Source organism: Adiantum capillus-veneris, chromosome 19, assembly GCF_014529385.1.
Source record: "Adiantum capillus-veneris isolate H3 chromosome 19, ASM1452938v2, whole genome shotgun sequence".
Taxonomy (NCBI): Eukaryota; Viridiplantae; Streptophyta; class Polypodiopsida; order Polypodiales; family Pteridaceae; genus Adiantum; species Adiantum capillus-veneris.
The window spans coordinates 78,343,912-78,364,615 of record NC_140949.1 but is presented as its reverse complement, the minus strand read 5'-3'; the positions used below and the strand labels follow the sequence as shown (position 1 = coordinate 78,364,615).

At 47.7% G+C, this 20,704-nt stretch overlaps 1 protein-coding gene across 2 annotated transcripts in view; it reads right to left on the bottom strand.

Moving 5' to 3' along the window:
* Positions 1–1,336: 1,336 nt before the first annotated feature.
* LOC147434278 (rRNA biogenesis RRP36-like protein) overlaps positions 1,337–20,704 on the bottom strand; it is a 71,037-nt gene continuing 51,669 nt past the window's right edge. For both annotated transcript variants that reach the window (XM_086490832.1, XM_086490830.1), the window contains 3 exons: positions 2,117–2,234; positions 1,967–2,013; positions 1,337–1,885 (listed from right to left, as the gene is read on the bottom strand). In XM_086490832.1, coding sequence (XP_086346958.1) covers positions 1,772–1,885; positions 1,967–2,013; positions 2,117–2,234 — 279 coding nt within the window. In that variant the 3' untranslated portion in view covers positions 1,337–1,771. The remainder of the gene's footprint in view (positions 1,886–1,966; positions 2,014–2,116; positions 2,235–20,704) is intronic.

The window sequence follows — 20,704 nt, the reverse complement described above, 5'->3', positions numbered from 1 at the left end:
TTTGATACTTGAGAGTTGTCATCATACACGGTTCCTTTACTTCCTTTCCCCGTTACTTAGATTACATCTCAAAGGTGCTTCAATTGGAAGGACGAGAAACCTTTTCCATGAGGATTTCTCACTAAACACTAGTGCACTAGGTCTTCTTGGCATCCTGTACGACAAGAACCTCTTTCAAAGTATTGCTTTTTCCTTTACTCCCAAGAGGCCTTAACATCTCTTTCAAACCTAAATCAAACTTATACACTTGCAAAAATCTAGAAAAGGCTATGGAAATTTTAAAACAATCCGTCAACATACTCCTAATGGTATTTCTAATTGAAAGATTCCCTCAATAACAAGAAAACAATGTTCAAAATGTAGCACACAACGAACGGACAGTGATGAAGTACGTAGATTTGCAACAATCTCAACTAAACGTGAGAAGAAAAGAGAGAGAGAGAGAGAGAGAGAGAGAGAGAGAGAGAGAGAGAGAGAGGACACTTGCAAGAGAATAAAACACTAGAAGAAAAATATAGGAGAATAGAAACACAAATATACATTCTAAATCGACCACCTTTAATATGGACACAAACGATCTTTTGACTTTCCACCTTCATCTTTCTTTTCATTTCCTAAACTCACCCTTCACTTACGCACTTAATATGTTTTGAAAGACTTTATTTTTCCAAAAATCTTGAACCAAAAAAAAAAATTCGTGACAAGTTACTATTGAACATGATATAATACTTTCAAAGCTCTAAGCACGTTATGGTCATCCTCGAACTTGTGGTCTACTACATCGAACAACTTACGAGTCGCGTGATGCGTTCTTGCCTTATTATCATCTATATTGCAAAAACAGAAGCATTGCTCTCATTTCAAGAACCAGTGCTCAACTGTAACAACAATGCGAGTAGGCAATGAACCATTATACTTTAGAGGCTTCAGGTCCTTTAGCTGGCATACCTAGGTCCACTTCCTGATCATGCATGCCTACATGTGTGTCTGTAAATTCTCCCTGTGAGTCAATCATTTTCTCTTTACCTTCTAGTTTTGTTTCTACCGACTGCTGCATTTGATCTGTCCACATCTGAAGACTTGACTTCTAATATACTTGAGTCTCTTGTCCATAGCAATCTCCGTTTCAACAGCACTGGGTACTTGGAGCAGCAATTCCTCTGTCATTTCTTGGTGCTCGTCGGGTTCCATTCTGTTTTGTTTTTTTCTCCCCTTTAAAACACAACTTCAATGTTCAAACCGCAAACTCTCATGTACATAATACGCACGATAAAAAAACTCGAATATATCTCTATCTACATGAAATACATACATGTTGTTACAAGCATTGCAACTATAACCCAAAAGATTAGAACTTTGATTGCATATCTAGTTTTTTTCAACTACAATCCGCTGCTTGTTTGCTCACGAAGCAACGGCACAAGATAAGACATAAGAGCGAGATAATACATTTGACTATAGGGTAGTTCAAAGGGTATAAGAATTAATACAACATCAACAGGTCCAAAGAGAGGTTTAAAAGGGAGCTAAAAGACACTAGCGTGGTGTGTGGAATACCAGTTCTTGATCTTCTCAAAGATCCAGCATGTTAACCAAGCATCTATGAATTGCTCTCTCTTCTGGCAGCAGAGGAAAAATAATGTGGGTATCTCCAGGTTGGCCGCCTCTTAATCCAACTCACTTCCATCACTAAACCAAAGTATGGCTGCATTGGAACATTTGCAACTGCACGCATGCCCATAACTACATAAACATGGAGCAATATCGCTATTCAACTATCTGCTTGAGCATCATGTGGTTGTCGTCGGTAAGGCATATAGCGATGGTCTTTAGCAGCATTTTGGCGCCGCCTCTTTGCAAGAAAAGCCTCAAGCTTCCCACTTGCCTGCAATATGCGAGACACATTCAGCGAGCATGCATAGGAAGCTTTGAAGCCTTGGATTAGAAATAACAGAATAAGTACCACCTTTAACTCCTTATACTTCGCAATTAGCTCCTGTTTTCTTGTTTCAGCTGAAAGAAGAGTCCAGATATTCAGTGCCAAGAATGTGCAGAATGATGTGGCAAACATGTGCATAAAAGACTTCTAAATCGACGTCAAAACAGAGTTACTTACACTTTTTCGCATAGAAAGGTTTTTTCCCCTGTTTCACTGACTCCTTCTCCCTTTGCTTCTGTTCACTTGACTTTTGATCCCGCTTTCGCCGTAGCTGCTCCTCTCTCAGCTGTGTGTCCTGTTAATAAACCACCTCCTATAGAATTCAAGAACTCTTTGTCTAATGCAACATTTCAGCTGACAAGTAGAATGGTAATGGACCACGATCAAAGTTCTATCACCCGAGTGTGGTAGATTGGTTATGCCATCCCCCCCCCCCCCCCCCCCCCCCGCTCTCTCTCTCTCTCTCTCTCTCTCTCTCTCTCTCTCTCTCTCTCTCGCGCACGCGGTGAGAGTGGGTGAGGAAGGCTATTGACAGGATGAGGACTGGGAGAGCATACGATCATGATGGCTTAGTGGCTGAGCATTTCACGCATGCCAGAGATCTACTAGCAGAGCTTCTAGCAGTTATGTTTAACCGTGCCATGTGTGAGGGCTTGCCTGATACTTGGAGCCTATCTACTATTGTACCTATCTTCAAGTCGGGAGACCCTATGGAGCCTGGGAATGATCGCACTATCATGATTGGACACACATTGGCACGGTTGTACGCATCTATTCTTGAGCAGCAGCTGAGTAGATGGGCAGAGAGGGAGGGGATACGCGCAGCCAGGCAGGCAAGGTTCAGGAGGGGTTTTTCTACTCTTGACCATATCTTGACACTCAGAGCCATCATTGAGGAGGGCAGATCGCGTGGGAGACGGATCTATTGTAGCTTTGTGGATTTCCGCAAAGCATTTGACACAGTGCCCAGAGCTAGATTGATGCGCAGATTACAGCAGATGGGAGTACCCACAGAGCTCATTTGGGGGGTCATGGCATTATACAGGTCAGTAATGGGGCATGTACGCACCTCAGAGGGTCTATCCACACCGATTCACTCCACTGGTGAAGCAGGGCTTCCCACTCTCTCCTACTCTATTTGGTATGTATGTGGATGAGGTTTCTGACTACATTGAGAGAGATGGTGATAGAGGTGCACAGCTGGCAGAGACATGGATTCCACTATTATTATATGCCGATGATATTGTGTTGATCTCCGACTCTCCGGAGGGGATGCAACGTCACTTGGATGCTTTGCATAGGTTTGCGCAGGAAAGTGGTTTGTCCGTCAACCTTGGTAAAACCAAGGTCATGGTCCACCCCACAGTGGATCAGGAGGTCAGCAGCATTTTCATTGAGGAAGGCAGCAGAGACTAGATTGACCAGAGCCCACGCAGCATTGGGTAGATTGGAAAGGATGTGTTCACAGGTTCAGTTTCAGGAGCCTCGGACGAAGCTCTGGCTCTTTGACACTTTGGTGGCTTCTGCATTCCTTTATGGAGCTGAGATTTGGGGACCTTCATTGGATCATCACGGGAGGACAGGCCGCAATGATGGATGGGGGGACATGGAGAAGCCTCTGGTCTCTATGATCTCGCGGCTCATTAGAGCCCAGGCTTCAGTACCACGTGCTTTTGTCCGAGCAGAGCTAGCTGCCCCCCCACTAGTGGTTGAGGCACTCACCAGATCTGTCTCCTTCATGCACCGCATGTGGGAACTTCCCAGAGACAGATATGCCCGCCTTGCACTTGAGTCCTCTTGACAGTTAGCCATGCAGGGAGATACAGCATGCTGGTATGGGGAAACGACATCATGGTTTCAGGCGCATGGGTTCAGCATAGACAGATTGCCTCCCTTCCAGTACTCGCTGAAGCACCCTCTCTGACTCTTACACAGTCCGAGATCACCAGGCTCATCCGCCAGGACCTAGACACCAGGAGGACATGGATACAGCCAGCACAGGAGCTGGGCACGAAGATGGCTTTCTACAGAGCATCTCCTCCAGCTTACGGTGGATGGTTTTGTGATGAGGCCCAGATACATGGACACCCACTTGTCTCATGGGATACGATGTGCTATTGGCCAGATACGCACATCTTCACACCAGCTGCCGGTCGAGACTAGGAGATACAGCGGAGTACCAGCAGAGGCCAGGACATGCCCCCTGTGTGACATCGAGCCTGAGACAGAGTTGCACTACACATGCCACTGCCCCGTCTACTACGAGATGCGAGGCCGCTTCCATTGCTTGTTCAGAGAGGGCTTTGGACCATTCTCCAGAGTCATGCGGTACGAGGATCAGAGATGCTTGGGTTTGTTTTTGCTCGAGCTGCGCAGACACAGAGAGAGCCTGATGAGAGGAGAGGCTGGCCAGTCTCAGAGACAGATCACAGACTTCTTTAGAGCTGCCACTAGACACCCGGAGGAGTTACTACCACAGCAGAGCTCGTCGCCTCACACCAGAGGCACACTGATCGACCGAGCGACTGAGCTAGGGAGATCCAGATGCCCACGACTATAGAGGACTACACAGCATCGACGGAGGCTGCATCAGAGGATTCGCATCGACATGCACGACGCACGGTCAGACTACTTGCCATGGAGGAGATTGATGAGATCCGCCAACGACCGATGCTGGATCTCTTGTGATCTAGATATCCCAGCTAGCTGCTTAGTTCACACCTAGCAGTTTAGGATTCCATAGTATTTTATTTTGTCATTCTGTCATTTCATTTTTGTCATCTTGTTACTCTGACTTTGTATCAGATCCACCACATTGTAACTTTCTAGTCTCATAGGTCACTTTGGCCTTTTGAAGACGTTAATATAACATTTCATTTCTCTCTCTCTCTCTCTCTCTCTCTCCTGCTGATGCGTGCTGGACCCTGGTGACCTGCGCGCGCTGCCGCTGTAGCTATCGCATTGGGTCCAGCCCCTGGTCGCGTGCGTAAGCAGGCCACTTGCCCCTTGTCACGAATGTGAGTAGACCCAGCCCCTGGTCGAGACACTGGTCGCTGGTCCTACTCGAGCTACAACCCACATGGGCTGTGGGCTATCGCGCCACCTGTTGGGGCTGCTCTCTCTCTCTCTCTCTCTCTCTCTCTCTCTCTCTCTCTCTCTCTCTCTCTCTCTCTCTCTCTCTATCTACATTGGCTACCAGCACACCATGGCCACATGAATGACACTGTGAACCTACGAATTTCCAAAAGCGGTCTCTCTGTCGGGTCCTCACCTACACGCACCATGGGACCCAAACCAACACAGCAAACAACCCCCCCGAAACCGGACATCATGGAAGGGAACACGCCAACGTGCTCATTACGAGACATATGGGGACTCATCTCCTCGATGCATACCACCATCATGAAGCAGAGCGATGAAATCAAAAACCTAGCGCTAAAAAACCAAGAGAACACAAGCTCCAAATGCAAGACCTACGAGTCCGTCACCAAGAGGAGAAGATGCAGGAGCTCCAGGGTGCTCTTGATAAGCAAACAACTACAATGCAAGACACGCTAGCCACACATGATGAAAAGATTGCGCAAATGAATGTATCTGAAAATATGGGCTCTTGGAAAGATGCATTGAAAAACACACCAATGCCTCAGACTTCCTCAATGAACAGAGACATGTATGCTAATGAGGATGACAAAGAATACACCGAACAAGAGAAAAGAAAAATGAACATCGTGATACGGGGCATCCCCGAATCCGACAACGAGAAGGTCATTACCTTGAACACCGACATCACAGAAATGATCTCCGCTAACTTCGGAATGCATGATGTGGTGGTATATGGTGCACATCGAGTAGGCAAGAAGAAACCCGAAGCAAATCGGGCAATCGTATGCACACTTCTGGATGCCCGCAAGAGAGCTATTATCCTCGAAAACGCCCGCATCTACTTAAAGGATAGCTCACTATACATCAGTGAAGATAGAACGCCAAACCAACAAAAGACCAAACGCGAAGCATACGAAGCTCGCATGAACAAAAAAACAGCCTAAGCGAACACGAAAGGGGAAGAAAAAGAGGAAACAAAATGACAATGCGAGACCCATGGGTTCACGGAACTACACGTGACAAGTTGGAATTGCAGAGGCTTCCCATGGCATAAAGGAGAAGGATTAACGGAAGTCCTACCACAAGCCGACATTCTCTTTTTATTGGAAACATGGGAACACGATGCATGTAGAATACCACACATTGAAGGATATGTCACACACTCCCTACGGACGCCATGTACAAAAATGAGGGGACAAGGAGGAGTCGCGGTGATATACCGAGAGAAACTCAGAAAAATGATCACAATTTGCAAGACAGATGCTCATAACCGGTACATATGGATCAAGTTTGACACAAAACCTAAACCTATGTTCATTGCCGGGTGCTACATCCCCCATAGAGAGTCACCATTCTATGGTGCCTTCAATGTAGAAAAGAATTACCCTTTTGAGGATCTGTATGCCAATATCCATGCCTATGCACAAGAAGGGATGATTATGCTTATTGGGGACATGAATGCTCGCATAGCACATGCGCAAATGCAAATGGTGGATCTCATGACACCTCCAATGCTTGAACATAATGAGATACTAGATCCCACATGGGAGAGATGTTCGAAAGATCTCATTACAAACCCGCAAGGTATTGCATTGCTCAGTATGATGACATCCTTACAACTAATCGCCGTCAATGGAACAAGTAAGTTTGAAAAATCGGGAGAATGCACATGCTACACGGCCAACAAAGGCATGAGTGTTATTGATTATGTATTGATTGCATATGAGGCATCCCATATTGTAAGTAATTTTACAATTGGAAAGAGGTCACCCAATTCGGACCACACCCCAATCCATGTATGGCTACAAGTTCCCACTCAAAAAGCACAAAAACAACCCCATGCCCGATCATGGACATACAAAATGCAAGTGGACAAGAAAAGAATGTATGCAGAACATCTAGACAAGGCACTTGCTCATGTACCCATGCCATCACACATTGAACAAACATGGCCAATTTTCAAACAAGCTCTATGTGACGCCGTGGAACAAACAATGGGGGGCCATGCCAAGTACTATCAATTTGAAAACATGTGCACACAAGGGAGCATAAAAAGATGGGAGATAAAAGCGACCATTTTTGAGACATGCGTGGTGCAAGCCATCCTCTACGGAGTGGAAATCTGGGGAGCAAGCATTTCAGCCCACACATGGAATGAAATTGAAAAAATTCAGAAAAAGTTTCTATGTAGACACATGGGGGTCAAAAAGACGACACCATACTCCGTGCTACTCTTGGAGATAGGCAAGAGACCACTAGAAATGAAAGCATTGCAAAAAATGTACACGTATATCATGAAGGTCAAAGCGATGCCTACTACTCGAATCCCCCGCATTGCATGGGAAACGGGATGTGCACCACAAAAGACAAAAAAAAAAAGCAAATTTCTGTCATCGAGCCTCATACAGGACATTAAGAAATGGTTCGCTAAATGGAATGTAGAGGCATATGTGGACATGCTTATTGAGGAGGGCAAGGAGGGAGAACACATGCTGAATTTTGACATTGCATTACTAAATAGCCTCCACACCAAGTGGAAGACAACGCAACACCGCTTGAAATTTGAACACTAATGCAAGCATGTCAACACAAAGTATTGCGTAGGCTATAGCACAAACCCAATGGAAGCCCAAGCCCACATACGAACACCCATGCCCCACATGGCACAAAGAGCCATTTCTTTGATGCGCACAAGGTCACATATGCTCAAAATAGAAACAGAGGGCTGGCTGAAAATTGATGCTTCTAAACGGATATGCACATCATGTACAATGCGAGCTCCCGAAGATGAAGCACATGTGACATTGGAATGCCCAGAATACGCTCACATCCGGGCTAATTTTCAACCACTTCTAAGCGGTTCTTCTACCTTTGCGGACCTATTATCCAAGACAGACCCCTCCCCTGCAGCTCTCGGAACATACCTCACCCGCATACTTGAGCATCAAAAGACACTCATAGGAACACAAAAAGAGAATAACACACACCACACCATACACCCCGGTGAGGGGAGACTATGTATCACTTTGAGGTCCCATGGGTCATTTCTGGCCCCCCGTGGACGTTAATACCAAATCAAATCAAATCAAATCTCTCTCTCTCTCTCTCTCTCTCTCTCTCTCTCTCTCTCTCTCTCTCTCTCTCTCTCTCTCTCTCTCTCTCTCTCTTTTGGAAAAAGTCAGGGCTATATATTACTGAGTACAAAATAATCCCAGCGGATGCCAAAGTAGCCTATCACGTGGGGTGTACAAGCTGAATGAAAGGAGGAGAGCCACTATAGTGACTACTCGACTAGAACAATCTCATGGTGGTCGGTGTGAGGAGTGGAGGAGAAACCACTGAGGAGGGGCATAATGCCAAGTAATCTGACCACCTGTCAGTGTGAAGAAAAGTGGGGATCGTGCCCAACGCCGAAGAAAGGCAAATCGACAAGCCTCGGCTGCTCTAGATGTACCGGAGGACGAATCCCACTGCCAAATCAGGGTGTGAATGGTGTCTAGCCAAATGGCAGTGAGGATATCCTGAAGGAGCTGTGGAGCCGCACTGAGAATGTGAAGACAACGAGCTCTCCAAATATTCCATAGTGTAATACTAGTGATGACTGAGAAAACTGCATCACGTGTCTGCGAATCTCCCTGCCAAGCAATTTGTGGTAGCATAGCCAAATTCCCTCGTCGATAACCAGTGGAGGTAAGCATGAAGGCTGGATTTGTGGCTGAGCCCTCGTAGAAAAGATGCGGGCCGGGCATCGACATCAACCATGAGACAGATCCCCAAGTAAGAAATCCATGCTGAACACCTGATCTGCTGAGTAGAGAGCAAACTGCAAGCCACACTACATGGGAAGCTGAGCATGACGAAAGACAGTGAGCAGGTGACTCAAGTTGGCGCAAAGGGCAGCGAGTACATAACGGATCATGACCCATAATAGCTAGCCAAGTCCCAACTGGTAGTCCCGCATGAGCAATCATCCACATGAAAAAGGAAATACGACAAGCAACATGTAAATCCCAAATCGCGAACCAAAACTGCTGCAAATAGGCATGAGAGAGGCCTGAATGTAGCCAGAAACGCATACCAGTGGGCTGTTGTGGTTGCTGCCTCATCAATGCTAATCTTCCAATCCGGACAATGTACTCAAAGAAGGATACAGGTGCACCTGTGGGATCTGAGTGAGGCCAATGCCACTCTCCTGGGTCCCAGTAAAGCTACGATAGGGCACGGCCCTCCCACACCCAAAGCCTCCAAAGTGCAGCGTCAGCGGAAGCAAAACGGGGGTCAACACAACGACGCTTCCCGCGTGAGCCAACTACTCGTATGGCCTCCCATCGGGCGCCGGAGGAGATAAGTAGTGGAGAAGTGGCAGCGTATGTCAATCGAGCATGAATCCCCTGAGAGTTGTCAGTATCAACTGTGAATAGCATGGTGTCCAAACGAACTAATAAGAGAGTGTTCTGGTCAAAGAGGCCTTCCCAGCCACAATGAGGGGGCATCTAAACCGTGCCGCGCATGACTGCATCCCACTGTGAAGGAACGGCAGAAGTGGCAGCGTATGTCAATCGAGCATGAATCCCCTGAGAGTTGTCAGTATCAACTGTGAATAGCATGGTGTCCAAACGAACTAATAAGAGAGTGTTCTGGTCAAAGAGGCCTTCCCAGCCACAATGAGGGGGCATCTGAACTGTGCCACGCATGACTGCATCCCACTGTGAAGGTGCAGGTGCAAACTGCTGCTGTGAGGAAACATCAAATCCAACCTGGAAGCCCAGGTATCTGCATGTCTGACCCGGCTGTAGCCATGTGAAACCATTATCTACCCCCCAAGTAGGTATGGTATCACTGCCAACCAATAACCCAAAGGATTTATGCCAGTTAATGCGTGCACCACTGGCGATGCAAAAAACCTATAGGGCCTCCCGCATTGCATCAAGAGCGGGTAGCAAATAGCGCAACATAAGCATAGTGTCATCAGCAAACTCTTGATCGATAAGGTCTGGAGCTATAGGTACTGGCATGGTCAATCCCCGAAATGCATGACTCTCAGCACGAAGAAAGTCAGACATAGTCTCTCCCACAAACAGATACAGATATGCTGCTAAAGGACATCCCTGACGGACAGATCGAGAAAGCTCAAAACTGCGACTGACACGGCCACCAATAGTAATAGCGCTGCTGGCAGTTCTGAAGAGAGCAGAAATACCTGAAATCCATCTCAAAGGGAAACCCATCCTGGCTAAAGATCCTTCGAGAAAGTCCCAATCAACACGATCGTATGCTTTCTCGAAGTCTAGGATGAAAAAAGCGAGAGGTTCAGAAGATGATCTTACCCACTCTACTGCCTCATAAAAAGTGAAGATATTATCCAGAATGCATCGATCCATAACGAAGCCTGTCTGAGAAGTATGAATAATATCTGGTAAGAACGGCCGCAAGCGATGGCTGATCAGTAACGCTAATATCTTATAGACTGAAGGGAGTAGGGTAATAGGTCTCCACTGTCGGAGCTGAGTGGTGTCACCCCCCTTCGGAATAAGAGATATGAGACCTGAACAAAGAGCCGGATGCATATATCCTGATGCAAAGATGTCCTGACAACCGCGAAGCAGTGGTATATGCAATACATCCCAATATGTCAAAAAGAAGGCTCTAGTGAGACCATCCTCGCCTGGACAGGAGGATGGATCAAGACTCTCTATAGCAGCATGGAGCTCTGTAAGTGTGAAAGGCGCCAACAGGATCTCTGCCATAGTGTCTGTACAACGATGTCGAGTGTGCTGCCAGATTTGCTCACGGGCAAGTAAAACCTCAAGAGTGCATACATCAACAGTGAACACTGTCTCAAAATAATCTGCAGACATATCAAGAATAACATCAGGATGCATATGTAGTGTCCCCTGAGCATCGCACAAAGTCCGCAGAGTGGTGCCAGGAGGGCGTTCTTTATGTGCCGCGAAGAAGTCTTTATTCATTCGATCAGCTTTAGCTATCCAATGAGACACTGAAGCATGATGCGTGAACTCAGACCTAGCCTCTTGTACGCGACGAATCTCTTCTGTGAGCTCTGTCTGTCTAGCAGCGAGATAAGCATCCTGAGGCCACTCCTCAAGCAAGCGCTGAGTGGAACCAAGAGGGATGTGAAGATCAGACTCACGTACTCTCAACTGACGATGAATGATAGCAGTCTGATCACGGCAGTAAATACTAGACTGAGAAATGCAATGAGCAAGAAACTCTCCAGGGGGTCCACAATAAGAAGCATCCGTGGACCACAAGTCATGAATCTGCTGCTGCAATACTTGAGTGGTGAGAACACTCTCAGGGATGCGGCAGCCTCGTCTCTGAGCAGAGGATCTAGTGAAGGTGATAAATAATGATGTGGGAAAATGATCTGAGAGGCTGGTTCCTCTCCATATAGTAGTAAATCCGCCTAGAGCTGCTACCCAAGGGCCAATGTAAAAACGGTCAAGTCGCTCTAATAATCTCCCCTGCTGTCGCTGAAACCCCCAAGAGTAATGAAGAGTAGCAGAGTGATGACCAAAAGAGGGTATGTGCCAAGTGTCAACACCTTGAATAGCTAGAAGAAATCGATCCCAAGCTGGCTGCTCATCGGGAGAAATGGATGATAGAACGGGAGGTGTGGTGGCTCGCCAATCAGAGTCGCTCTCAACGTTGTTGAAGTCACCTCCAACAACCCAAGAGTCTACAGCAGGTAGAGCAGCAACCAAGGAGGACCAAAAAGTAGCCCTCTCCCGAGGGGTAGTGGGTGCATAGATTGACATAAAACCAATGATAGATTCCCGAATCCGAATAGAAACATAAACTGCTCTGCCAGTGACTAGAGTGCCATGCTGCTGAACTGAGGCCAAGTAACGTGGCCCCATTGAGATGCATACACCGCAACTCTGACCATGAAGGACCAGAGCACGCTCCCAAAAAGTGCGAGCGCCCGATGGCATGAGATTGCCAAAAGGAGTGGCAATCTTATGCTCCTATACTAGTAGTATATCCACAGTGCCCACTACATGAGTGTGTAAATCTCTGCGAAGTAAAAGCTTACGAGAACCTTTTACCCGAGAACTCTGTAAACCATTAGCATTCCAAGAAAGTACATGTAAATCCATAGACTGCATGAAAGAGTAGGTATAGTATCTGACTAACTGCGCATCTTCTTGGAGGCAGCTGGACCATCCAAGGGGTGAGCTTCAGGCGGTAGGAAAGCAACCCGCAAGCCCTCTCTAAAGTATGGTGTCTCATTGCACCAATTGCGAACCTCAGCTTGTTTACATTGCATTACCGATGCTACAGCCTTGACACCCCAAATGCGCATAGACATAGGAAGCACCACATCTGAGGATACATGAATGACCATAGGCAGTGAATAGCAAGCATAAACATCACTCCACTCCATAGCACCAATACATGAAGGATAGTGAGGAGACAAAACATCGGGGGCAGAAGTAGACAACCATAAATGTAGCTGAGCCATAGTCTGGGCGTGCACAAAATGGAGAACCTGATCCTCGGACCATTCCTGAGCAGCGTGGAATGGAAGGAAAAAGGAATGCGTAGGCTGAGAGCGACTACCAATCAAAGAAGGAACACAACCTGTCTTGTGATCATAGTTACCCGGAACGCGGAACGCGAACAGCGACGGGATCCCCGCGGAACGGGGGAACGGCAAGGGGTTCGGAACGGGAACGGCGCAGAACGGGAGTTATAAAAAACACCCAAATAGTGCATTTTTTAGCTCCTTGTGTTTAAATACAAGGAGTATTAGAGTGCTTTGACTCTAATACTCACAAAAAACTCGTTTTGAAGACCATTCAACCTTGCTATGACTAGATGATGAGAGAGAGAGAGAGAGAGAGAGAGAGAGAGATTTGAGAGAGTGGGAGGGACAGGAAGAGAGCTTGAAGGCTTAAAGCCTTGAGCCTTGAGAGAGTGACTCTTGAGAGGGAGAGATCTTGAGAGTGTGAGAGGGAGAGAGCTTGAGCCTTGAGGATTAGCTTGTGGAGAGAAAGGGGGAGGGGGGTGCATTTTATGAGTCCTTGAGGCTTTTCACACTTCAAAAAGAAGCCCAAACATTTACTTCAATTTTTTCAATTTTTGCCAAATTTGTTTGTAGCCGTTAGCCGTTCCAGGGGCATTCCGGAACGTTCCAGGGGCGTTCGGAACGTTCCGGAACGGCCGTTCCGGTTTGCACTGGCCACCCGGAACGTCAAACGTTCCGGGACGTTTCGGAACGTTCGGGAAGGGAAATGCCCCCCGGAACGCCGGAACGGGGGCGTTCCCCGATAACTATGCTTGTGATGCATAAGGTAGAGCTGTACCCGCAATGGTCCGTCTGAGTCACCGCACATCTCAGCCCGATGAGTGCCCCAGGAAAGAGGGCAAGAGCTGAGAAAACTGCGTGGGACGTAAGTATGAGCTGCTGAGGGAGGGGGGGGGGGGGAAGGTGGAGGGGGGAGAGCAAGGATAGGAGAAAGAGGATGAGGAGGGAGAGGTAGTAGCGGTGAATGATCCATCTGCATGGGAATAGGAGCCTCTGGAAGAGGGGAAGGAGCGAGTGGAGGAACTCTCTCTCTCTCTCTCTCTCTCTCTCTCTCTCTCTCTCTCTCTCTCTCTCTCTCTCAACCCAAAACCTTAGGCAATAAATTAATATTTAATCCCATAGTTTGACTCTTACGAGCAACAGTAAACTGATGCTCAACCCTTCGACCTCTTTCTCAAGCAGCCTTGTGTAGCCGATTGGTGAAGACATCGAGAATATCCGCGATATATGACATCATCTTAATACTTATCATCCGGCTTGGTCATCTCCGGCGGCTTGGTCTCCTCCTTCAAGGCATTCTTTGGCATGTCGGCACTCTGAGGGGGTCGGGGGGGATGCAACCTGCAGTACAGCAAGGCAGCGCGCAGGCAACAGTGGGCTCAGTGCAGCTCGTGCAGGTGAGACAGCTTGGCAGCACGCAGACAGGGCTCGGGTAAGGCAGCGCGCAGGTGGACATACAGGCAACGCGCAGAGAGAGAGAGAGAGAGAGAGAGAGAGAGAGAGAGAGAGAGAGAGAGAGAGAGAGAGAGAGAGAGAGAGAGAGAGAGAGAGAGAGAGGAACTCAAACGCTAGCTGTAGAGTTAAGGTTGAGCTGGTTTACTTCGAATTCGATCCCTGGAGCCAGTTTTTTTGGTTAACCCTAGGGTTGGCGAGGGGTTTGAACAGCACGAAGCCTACCTCTAGTTCATGCCTCACACCTGCAGCACTTCGTGACAAACAGATGTGATGAGGGAGGCAAGCATAGGTAGTGGTGTAGAGGGGTGGAGCAACAGGAGTCCCTTCTCAACCTTTGCTGAGCATAGGGGGGCTAGCTCATGTGTGAAATGGATCGTGGTGTGTAGGGTGTGTGTCATGGGTGTGTGAGGTGTGGTGTCGCTAGAGAAGGAGAGTGCAAGATAGGTGTGGTCGGCTCCAATCGGTATGAGTGGGATGGTGAAGGAGCTAAGTAGGTGGGTGGCCTCTCTGGGTATGCATGTGGTATGCACGTCAGTCCTCTTGAAGTAGACCATTGTGCCATCCCGTTATAAATAACGAGGCGGTGCTGAGAGCGTAATCTGAGAAAATGATGGTCGTACTCTGTGGTGCGAGTTGTGTCCGTTGAGACTTTCATGGTGGTCTCCTCTTGTATGATGAAGGGAATAATGCCACCGGGTCCTCTATGTCGTATGTCTCACATTGATAACTGCGTGTCCTGGCGTTGAAGTCTCCCATAAGGAAGACTTCCCCTAGTGTGGAGTACTCCATAATCTCATCTGACAGGAATGTGTATGGGGATGATCTCTCCTCCCTCTCCCCTGATGTCTCTATGGTAGCAAATCCGGAGCCTGAGGGGGTGAAGTAGCAAAGGGCAATGTAGATAATCATGGCCTGTGATAGCTCAAAATGGATCCAGAGGTAACGCGCCTGTGGGTCTCGTGCAACAATTTGTCTCCTGCTCCGAAGTCCCTGTCTGAAGAGTATAGCCACCCCTCCTGACCCTCGTGTGGTGTGTTGGCGGGTGCTCTCTCGTCGATGTGAGGACTCCCACTGAAAGCCCTGAATCTTTGGTAGACTCCGCTCTGGACTCTCATGTGTCTCTATCAGAAGAATAATGTCTCGTCCTCTCATCACCTCCTCAAGCCTTTCTGATGTGTAAATAGATCCCCGTTGCACTTCCAGATTGCGAGGTGGATCTCTTCATGTGTCCCATAGGCCGCAAGTATACCGCCTTCTTCCCTTCTTTACCAGCTTTCCTGACTCTAGGTGGTCCTGTTGCATCTGTTGCTAATTGGACTATTTTCTTATTTTTAATGATTAAATCTCTTTTTTTAGGATATTTTATTATGTGCACTAAGAACTGTTAAAAAGATTGTAGCTACAGGAACTGCCATCAGGAACGGACAACTCTGATGTGTCATTTGATGGGTGACGGTAAACATCGCGAAGGAGTTTCCGTAAGTTCGGTGGAAAGGGCCGGGTTACGAGTGCCCCTGATGCGTCACATGATGGGTGACGGGTGCATCAGTAAGGGGGTATCCCGTAGGCTAAGGAGGAAATCCGAACTGAGTAAGAAAATACGTGTAAGAACGCAAGCACAAGAATAAAGATGGGTTCAATGACACTTTTTACGAAAAGCAGGAACGATCGCGGGAGGACAGATGTTTTCCCACGAGGAGTCTGTGTCTGCATTGCATCTGTGTCGTGTCCTGCACCCGGGGACGCCTGGAATGTGTCCGTGTAGCATTATTTTAACTAACTGAGTGAGTTTTTAAAGTTTGAACAGGTTCACACTTTATTTTATAAAGTGGCCAGCCCCTTTATTAATAAAATAAAGCAAGCAAGGCCCTTATAAAGAAAACCAGCGCTAAAACCAAGGCAAGGGACTGATTTGCTATAAAAAAAACGCGATTTTCTCTCTCCTCTCTCTAGGAGCACCAAGCTCTGCTTTTGGACCCCTATTCTTGCCGGGTGCTAGACCCTATAAAAGGGTAGCCAGCGTTTCAGTTTGGGAGAGCTGGAAGCAGCAGAAAAGCACCAGCGCTAGGGTTTTGGAGCAGAGTCTGGCGACGGAAACTGCAAGTATTCGCGTGACGACTGAGTACGGGGGTCGATTCTCCGAGCAAGAAGCGACAGGTATAAGGTGTTGGTACGCTTTGAGAATTGTTGCTTTGTGTGGTTTGTTTTGCAGGAATCTCCCGTCTCACGGGAAGGCCCTTCACGGGAAGTACGGCTTCATGCCTAAGTCCCTTACGGGACAGCACGGCTTCGTGCCTAAGTCCCTTACGGGAAGGAACGGCCTGGTGCCCAAGCCCTTTACGGGAAAGCACGACCTTCGGGCCTAAGATTACAGAACGGAGGGGTTTCCTCGGGTTCTCGTGCTTGTATAAGAATTCTCCCTGAATAAAAGAATACTCTTAACGGGGGGGGGGGGGGGGACCAGCCCATCTTCTGGTCCCCAATACTGTGTCGATCTTCTCCCTTCTCTCATGTTTTCAAAGAATTATAATTTTCAGATTTTCTAAGTGCTCGTGTACGTTCCCATTTTGTGACAGTGGTATCAGAGCTCGGATTCCTCTCTTTCTCTGCAAAGAAGGACGATTCCGGGAAGAACGGGAAGCATCATGTCGAGCCAAGGGAGAAGCGTTGAAGAGGAGCTTCAACAAGTGCAAGCTCAGCTTGCGGAGTTGCAACAAATCTTACTGTTGCCAGACGTCCAAAAGCTTTTGGGCGGAATGAAGAAAACAAATGGAACTGATGCAGCCAAGCATCCAGACAACACTGTTGGCGTGAGACCACAGGAGGCAAGAGAAGAAGAACGTGCCGAGGTGCGCAAAGGATCTTTGGATCGGAATGAACGGCCTACTTCAAAGAAAGGCCAAGAAAAAGCGCTCTCTTTGCTAGACGAGAGCAAGGACATCTCTATCTCTTCTCCATCTTACTCTCCTGATTATACTTCTACTTCTCGATCATCTCGTCAGAAGAAGGAAGCAGCTACTACTGCCAATACCTTACATCAACCTAAAGATAAGCCTCGATTCAAGAAGCATGGTCGCAAGTCTCAACATCGCATGAGAGTCTTCAAATCGGGCGACAAGGACATCAAGTTCGAAACCTACAACGGACGGAGGGACATCTCCAAAGCACTGTCCTTCATCAAACAGTTTGAAGTTGCCTTTACCAATGGGCACTTCACAGAAAAATCCAAATTACGCCATGTGGGGATGCACCTCAAGGAAACGGCAACTAATTGGTGGTTAGCCAAGATTCTGGAAGGTTCTCAAGCCAGAACTTGGGAGAGCTTCAAATCTGAATTTTATGAACAATTTCTTCCCCCTGACTTCGAGCAGGACATACGGAAGGAATGGGACTGGCTTGCCCAGAAGGAACATGAAAGAGTAACGACTTACGTGGACAAGTATTGGTCGGTTCTTCTGAAGGTCACCCCCTTCATGAAGATTGCCGACGAGGAAAAGAAAAGAAAGTTCGAAGCGGGTCTCCAACCGCAGCTCCGAAAGAGTATGAAGGTGTATCCGCATGATACTCTTCAGAGGATGATGGAGTCAGCAATCATTGCTGAGGATTTGCACTCAACTGGGACGCCCAGAAAGATGGAGCATAGCACTTACCGTGCAAGACAAAGAGGGGTCTACGATGACCAAGGGGGCCAAGGAAGAAAACGTCCTCCATCTAGAGACGATGATCGTTCTAAGAAGCCAGAGGGCACTGGCAAGCGAACTAAGTACCTTTCTCCTACTCAACTTCAAACTTTCAGAGAGGAAGGAAGATGCTTCTACTGTGGCGAGAAAGGACATATGAAACCGGACTGCCCGCTAAAGCAGCAACAGCAAGAGCAAGCCTCTACAAGGCAAGAGAAAGCAAGGAAGGAACCCGCACCACCAAGCTCGAACTCCATTCTAGATGTTCAAGGAAACACAGAAATGGAGAAAGGGAAGCGTCAACTTCTGAAGGGCTGGGGGTCTTTGAACAACCAGCGAGTACTGATTCTTTATGATCCAGGATCCACGGATAACTTCATCTCCCTGGATACTGCGGAACGTTTGTGCCTCACACCGGCTCAGCTTGGCACACCGGTTACATCCGGATCGGCATTCGAGGGGTTGACAACCAATGCAACTCCCGTGCAAGGACAGCTCAATCTTCGGATTGGCGAGTACAAGGACCGCGAATCATTTTTTATGGCACCTATCGAGGGATGTGATATCATCTTGGGTATGCCATGGCACTTTCACATGACACCTATTCCTGATTATGTGGAAAAGACCCTCACTTTTGATCATGGGGGTAAGAAAATAAAGATTCAAGCTGATGCAGGAGATTGGCAGTTCCCAATTGTAAGCCATATCTCCATTAAGAAAGAAATGAAGAAGTGTGTCTCTGCTTACTTGATTTTTGCAAAGGATAAGACTAGTAGGGACTCTCTCTCTAGTCTGGAAATTAAGCGTCTTCAATTTATTGAAAAGTACAAGGATTGTTTCACGGAAACACTTCCTGATGAACTCCCTCCGGTACGCCCGGAAGATCACCGCATAGATCTCATACCGGGTAGCTCGCCTCCCAATCAACCCCCTTATCGGGTAAGTCTTGCTCAGCAAGAGGAAATTTTGAAGCAAGTCAACGAGCTTCTAGAGAAAGGGTTAGTACGGCCAAGTGCTTCACCCTACTGCTCTCCAGTTCTACTGGTGCAGAAGAAAGATGGCACGTTTCGAATGTGCATAGACTATCGGTCTTTAAACAAGATCACAATCAAGAATCGCTTTCCGATCCCTCGGATTGATGATATACTTGATAAGTTGCAGGGTGCAAGTGTCTTTAGTCGCATAGACTTAAAGAGTGGGTATCATCAGATACGGATCGCCCCTAAGGATGTCCATAAGACTGCTTTCCGCACAACCTTTGGACTATATGAATTCTTGGTAATGCCTTTCGGCTTGACCAATGCTCCTGCTAGTAGCAGGTACCTAGTCCACATCATGCTATATGATGATGACATTGTACTGATTTCAGAGTCACCAGAGGGCCTACAGAGCCATCTGAGAGCTTTGGATGAGTTTTGTACAGATAGGGGACTCACAATGAATCTTGGGAAAGCTTGCCACCTTTCCTGTACGGGCCCGACTCACCCCAGCTTCATCTCTCATAGAGTGAGAGAAACATAGTGATCCGCTGGAACCTCTGGCAACTCTATATCAGATAGACTTGGATCACATCTCCCCTCCAACGGAAGATGTCACTACAGAGACCATTTTCTTACCATACTAGAGGACAGGTTCATACATCGACCACACTATATGGACACCTACATGCCACACGTCTCACGGGTGGCCATTGGTCACCTCAGAATGTCATCACACAGACTAGAGATCGAGGTGGGGCGAGCTCATGACATTCCCATGGAGGAGAGAGTGTGCGGAGTATGCAGAGAGGAAGTGGAGAGTGAGGAGCATTTTGTTTGCAAATACAGAGCTTATGCGGATATCAGAGGTCGATACGAGCCCCTATTTATCGAGTAGCCTACCCTTCAAGATATCATGCACTCTCGAGATCAAAGACAATTGGGACACTACTTGCTAGAGATACAGAGGCACAGGGACACACTTCTACAGCCACCTACAGAGACCCCGAGCGGGGGGTGGGAGAGAGAGAGAGTCACAGCTTACAGATTTCTTTCAAAGAGCTATACCCCTTCCACTCCCAGACCCACCGAGGGGAGTGAGCCTTCAGCAGGCTGAGGCGAGCCGGGCTCGACGACGCCCGCGAGCTACCAGAGACCAAGCCCCACGACTCCACCGCAAACAGATCGAGGAGATCCGGACTCGAGCACATCGAGCTGCTCAGTAGAGACAAGCTCAGAAGATGGCTCAACCAGAGGCGTTCATCAGGGCAGCCTTGCTCCCGACCCCCCCGTATACTACATTTTACACCCCCCCATTAGCATAGGATGGAGCTAGCTACATTGATGCATTTGCATGATTGTACTACCCTCAGCATATAGACATGCACATATCCCTAGTACTAGAGCTCCACCATCCCCATAGATCTCATCACCCACCAGATGTCCTTCTCTCTTTTATTTTGTACCAGTCTCTGAACTATTTTGTCTTTTCCGACAAACTGAGGACATACACACATGTATACTCGATTTGTCTCATAGGCCGACTTTGGCCTCACATCTCTCTCTCTCTCTCTCTCTCTCTCTCTCTCTCTCTCTCTCTCTCTCTCTCTCTCTCTCTCTCTCTCTCTCTCTCTCTCTCTCTCTTTGGAATAACAGGTCTTGAGTTCAACTCCTCCTCGGCTAGATCTTTAAGGTCTCTTGGGATAGTTCCCTACGACGTTAGAACTCTCTTCTTCTCGGGTGTGTGTGGGTGTCTATGTGTGTGCTAATAAAAAGAGGAAAATGGTATAACCTTTCTATCACCCAAGTGTGGTAGATTGGTTATGCCATTTCCCTTTGGAATAACAGGTCTTGAGTTCAACTCCTCGTCGGCTAGATATTTAAGGTCTCTTGGGATAGTTTCCTACGACGTTAAAACTCTCTTCTTCTCGAGTGTGTGTGGGTGTGGGTGGGTGTGTGTGTGTGTGTGGGTGGGTGTGTGTGTGTGTGTGTGTGTGTG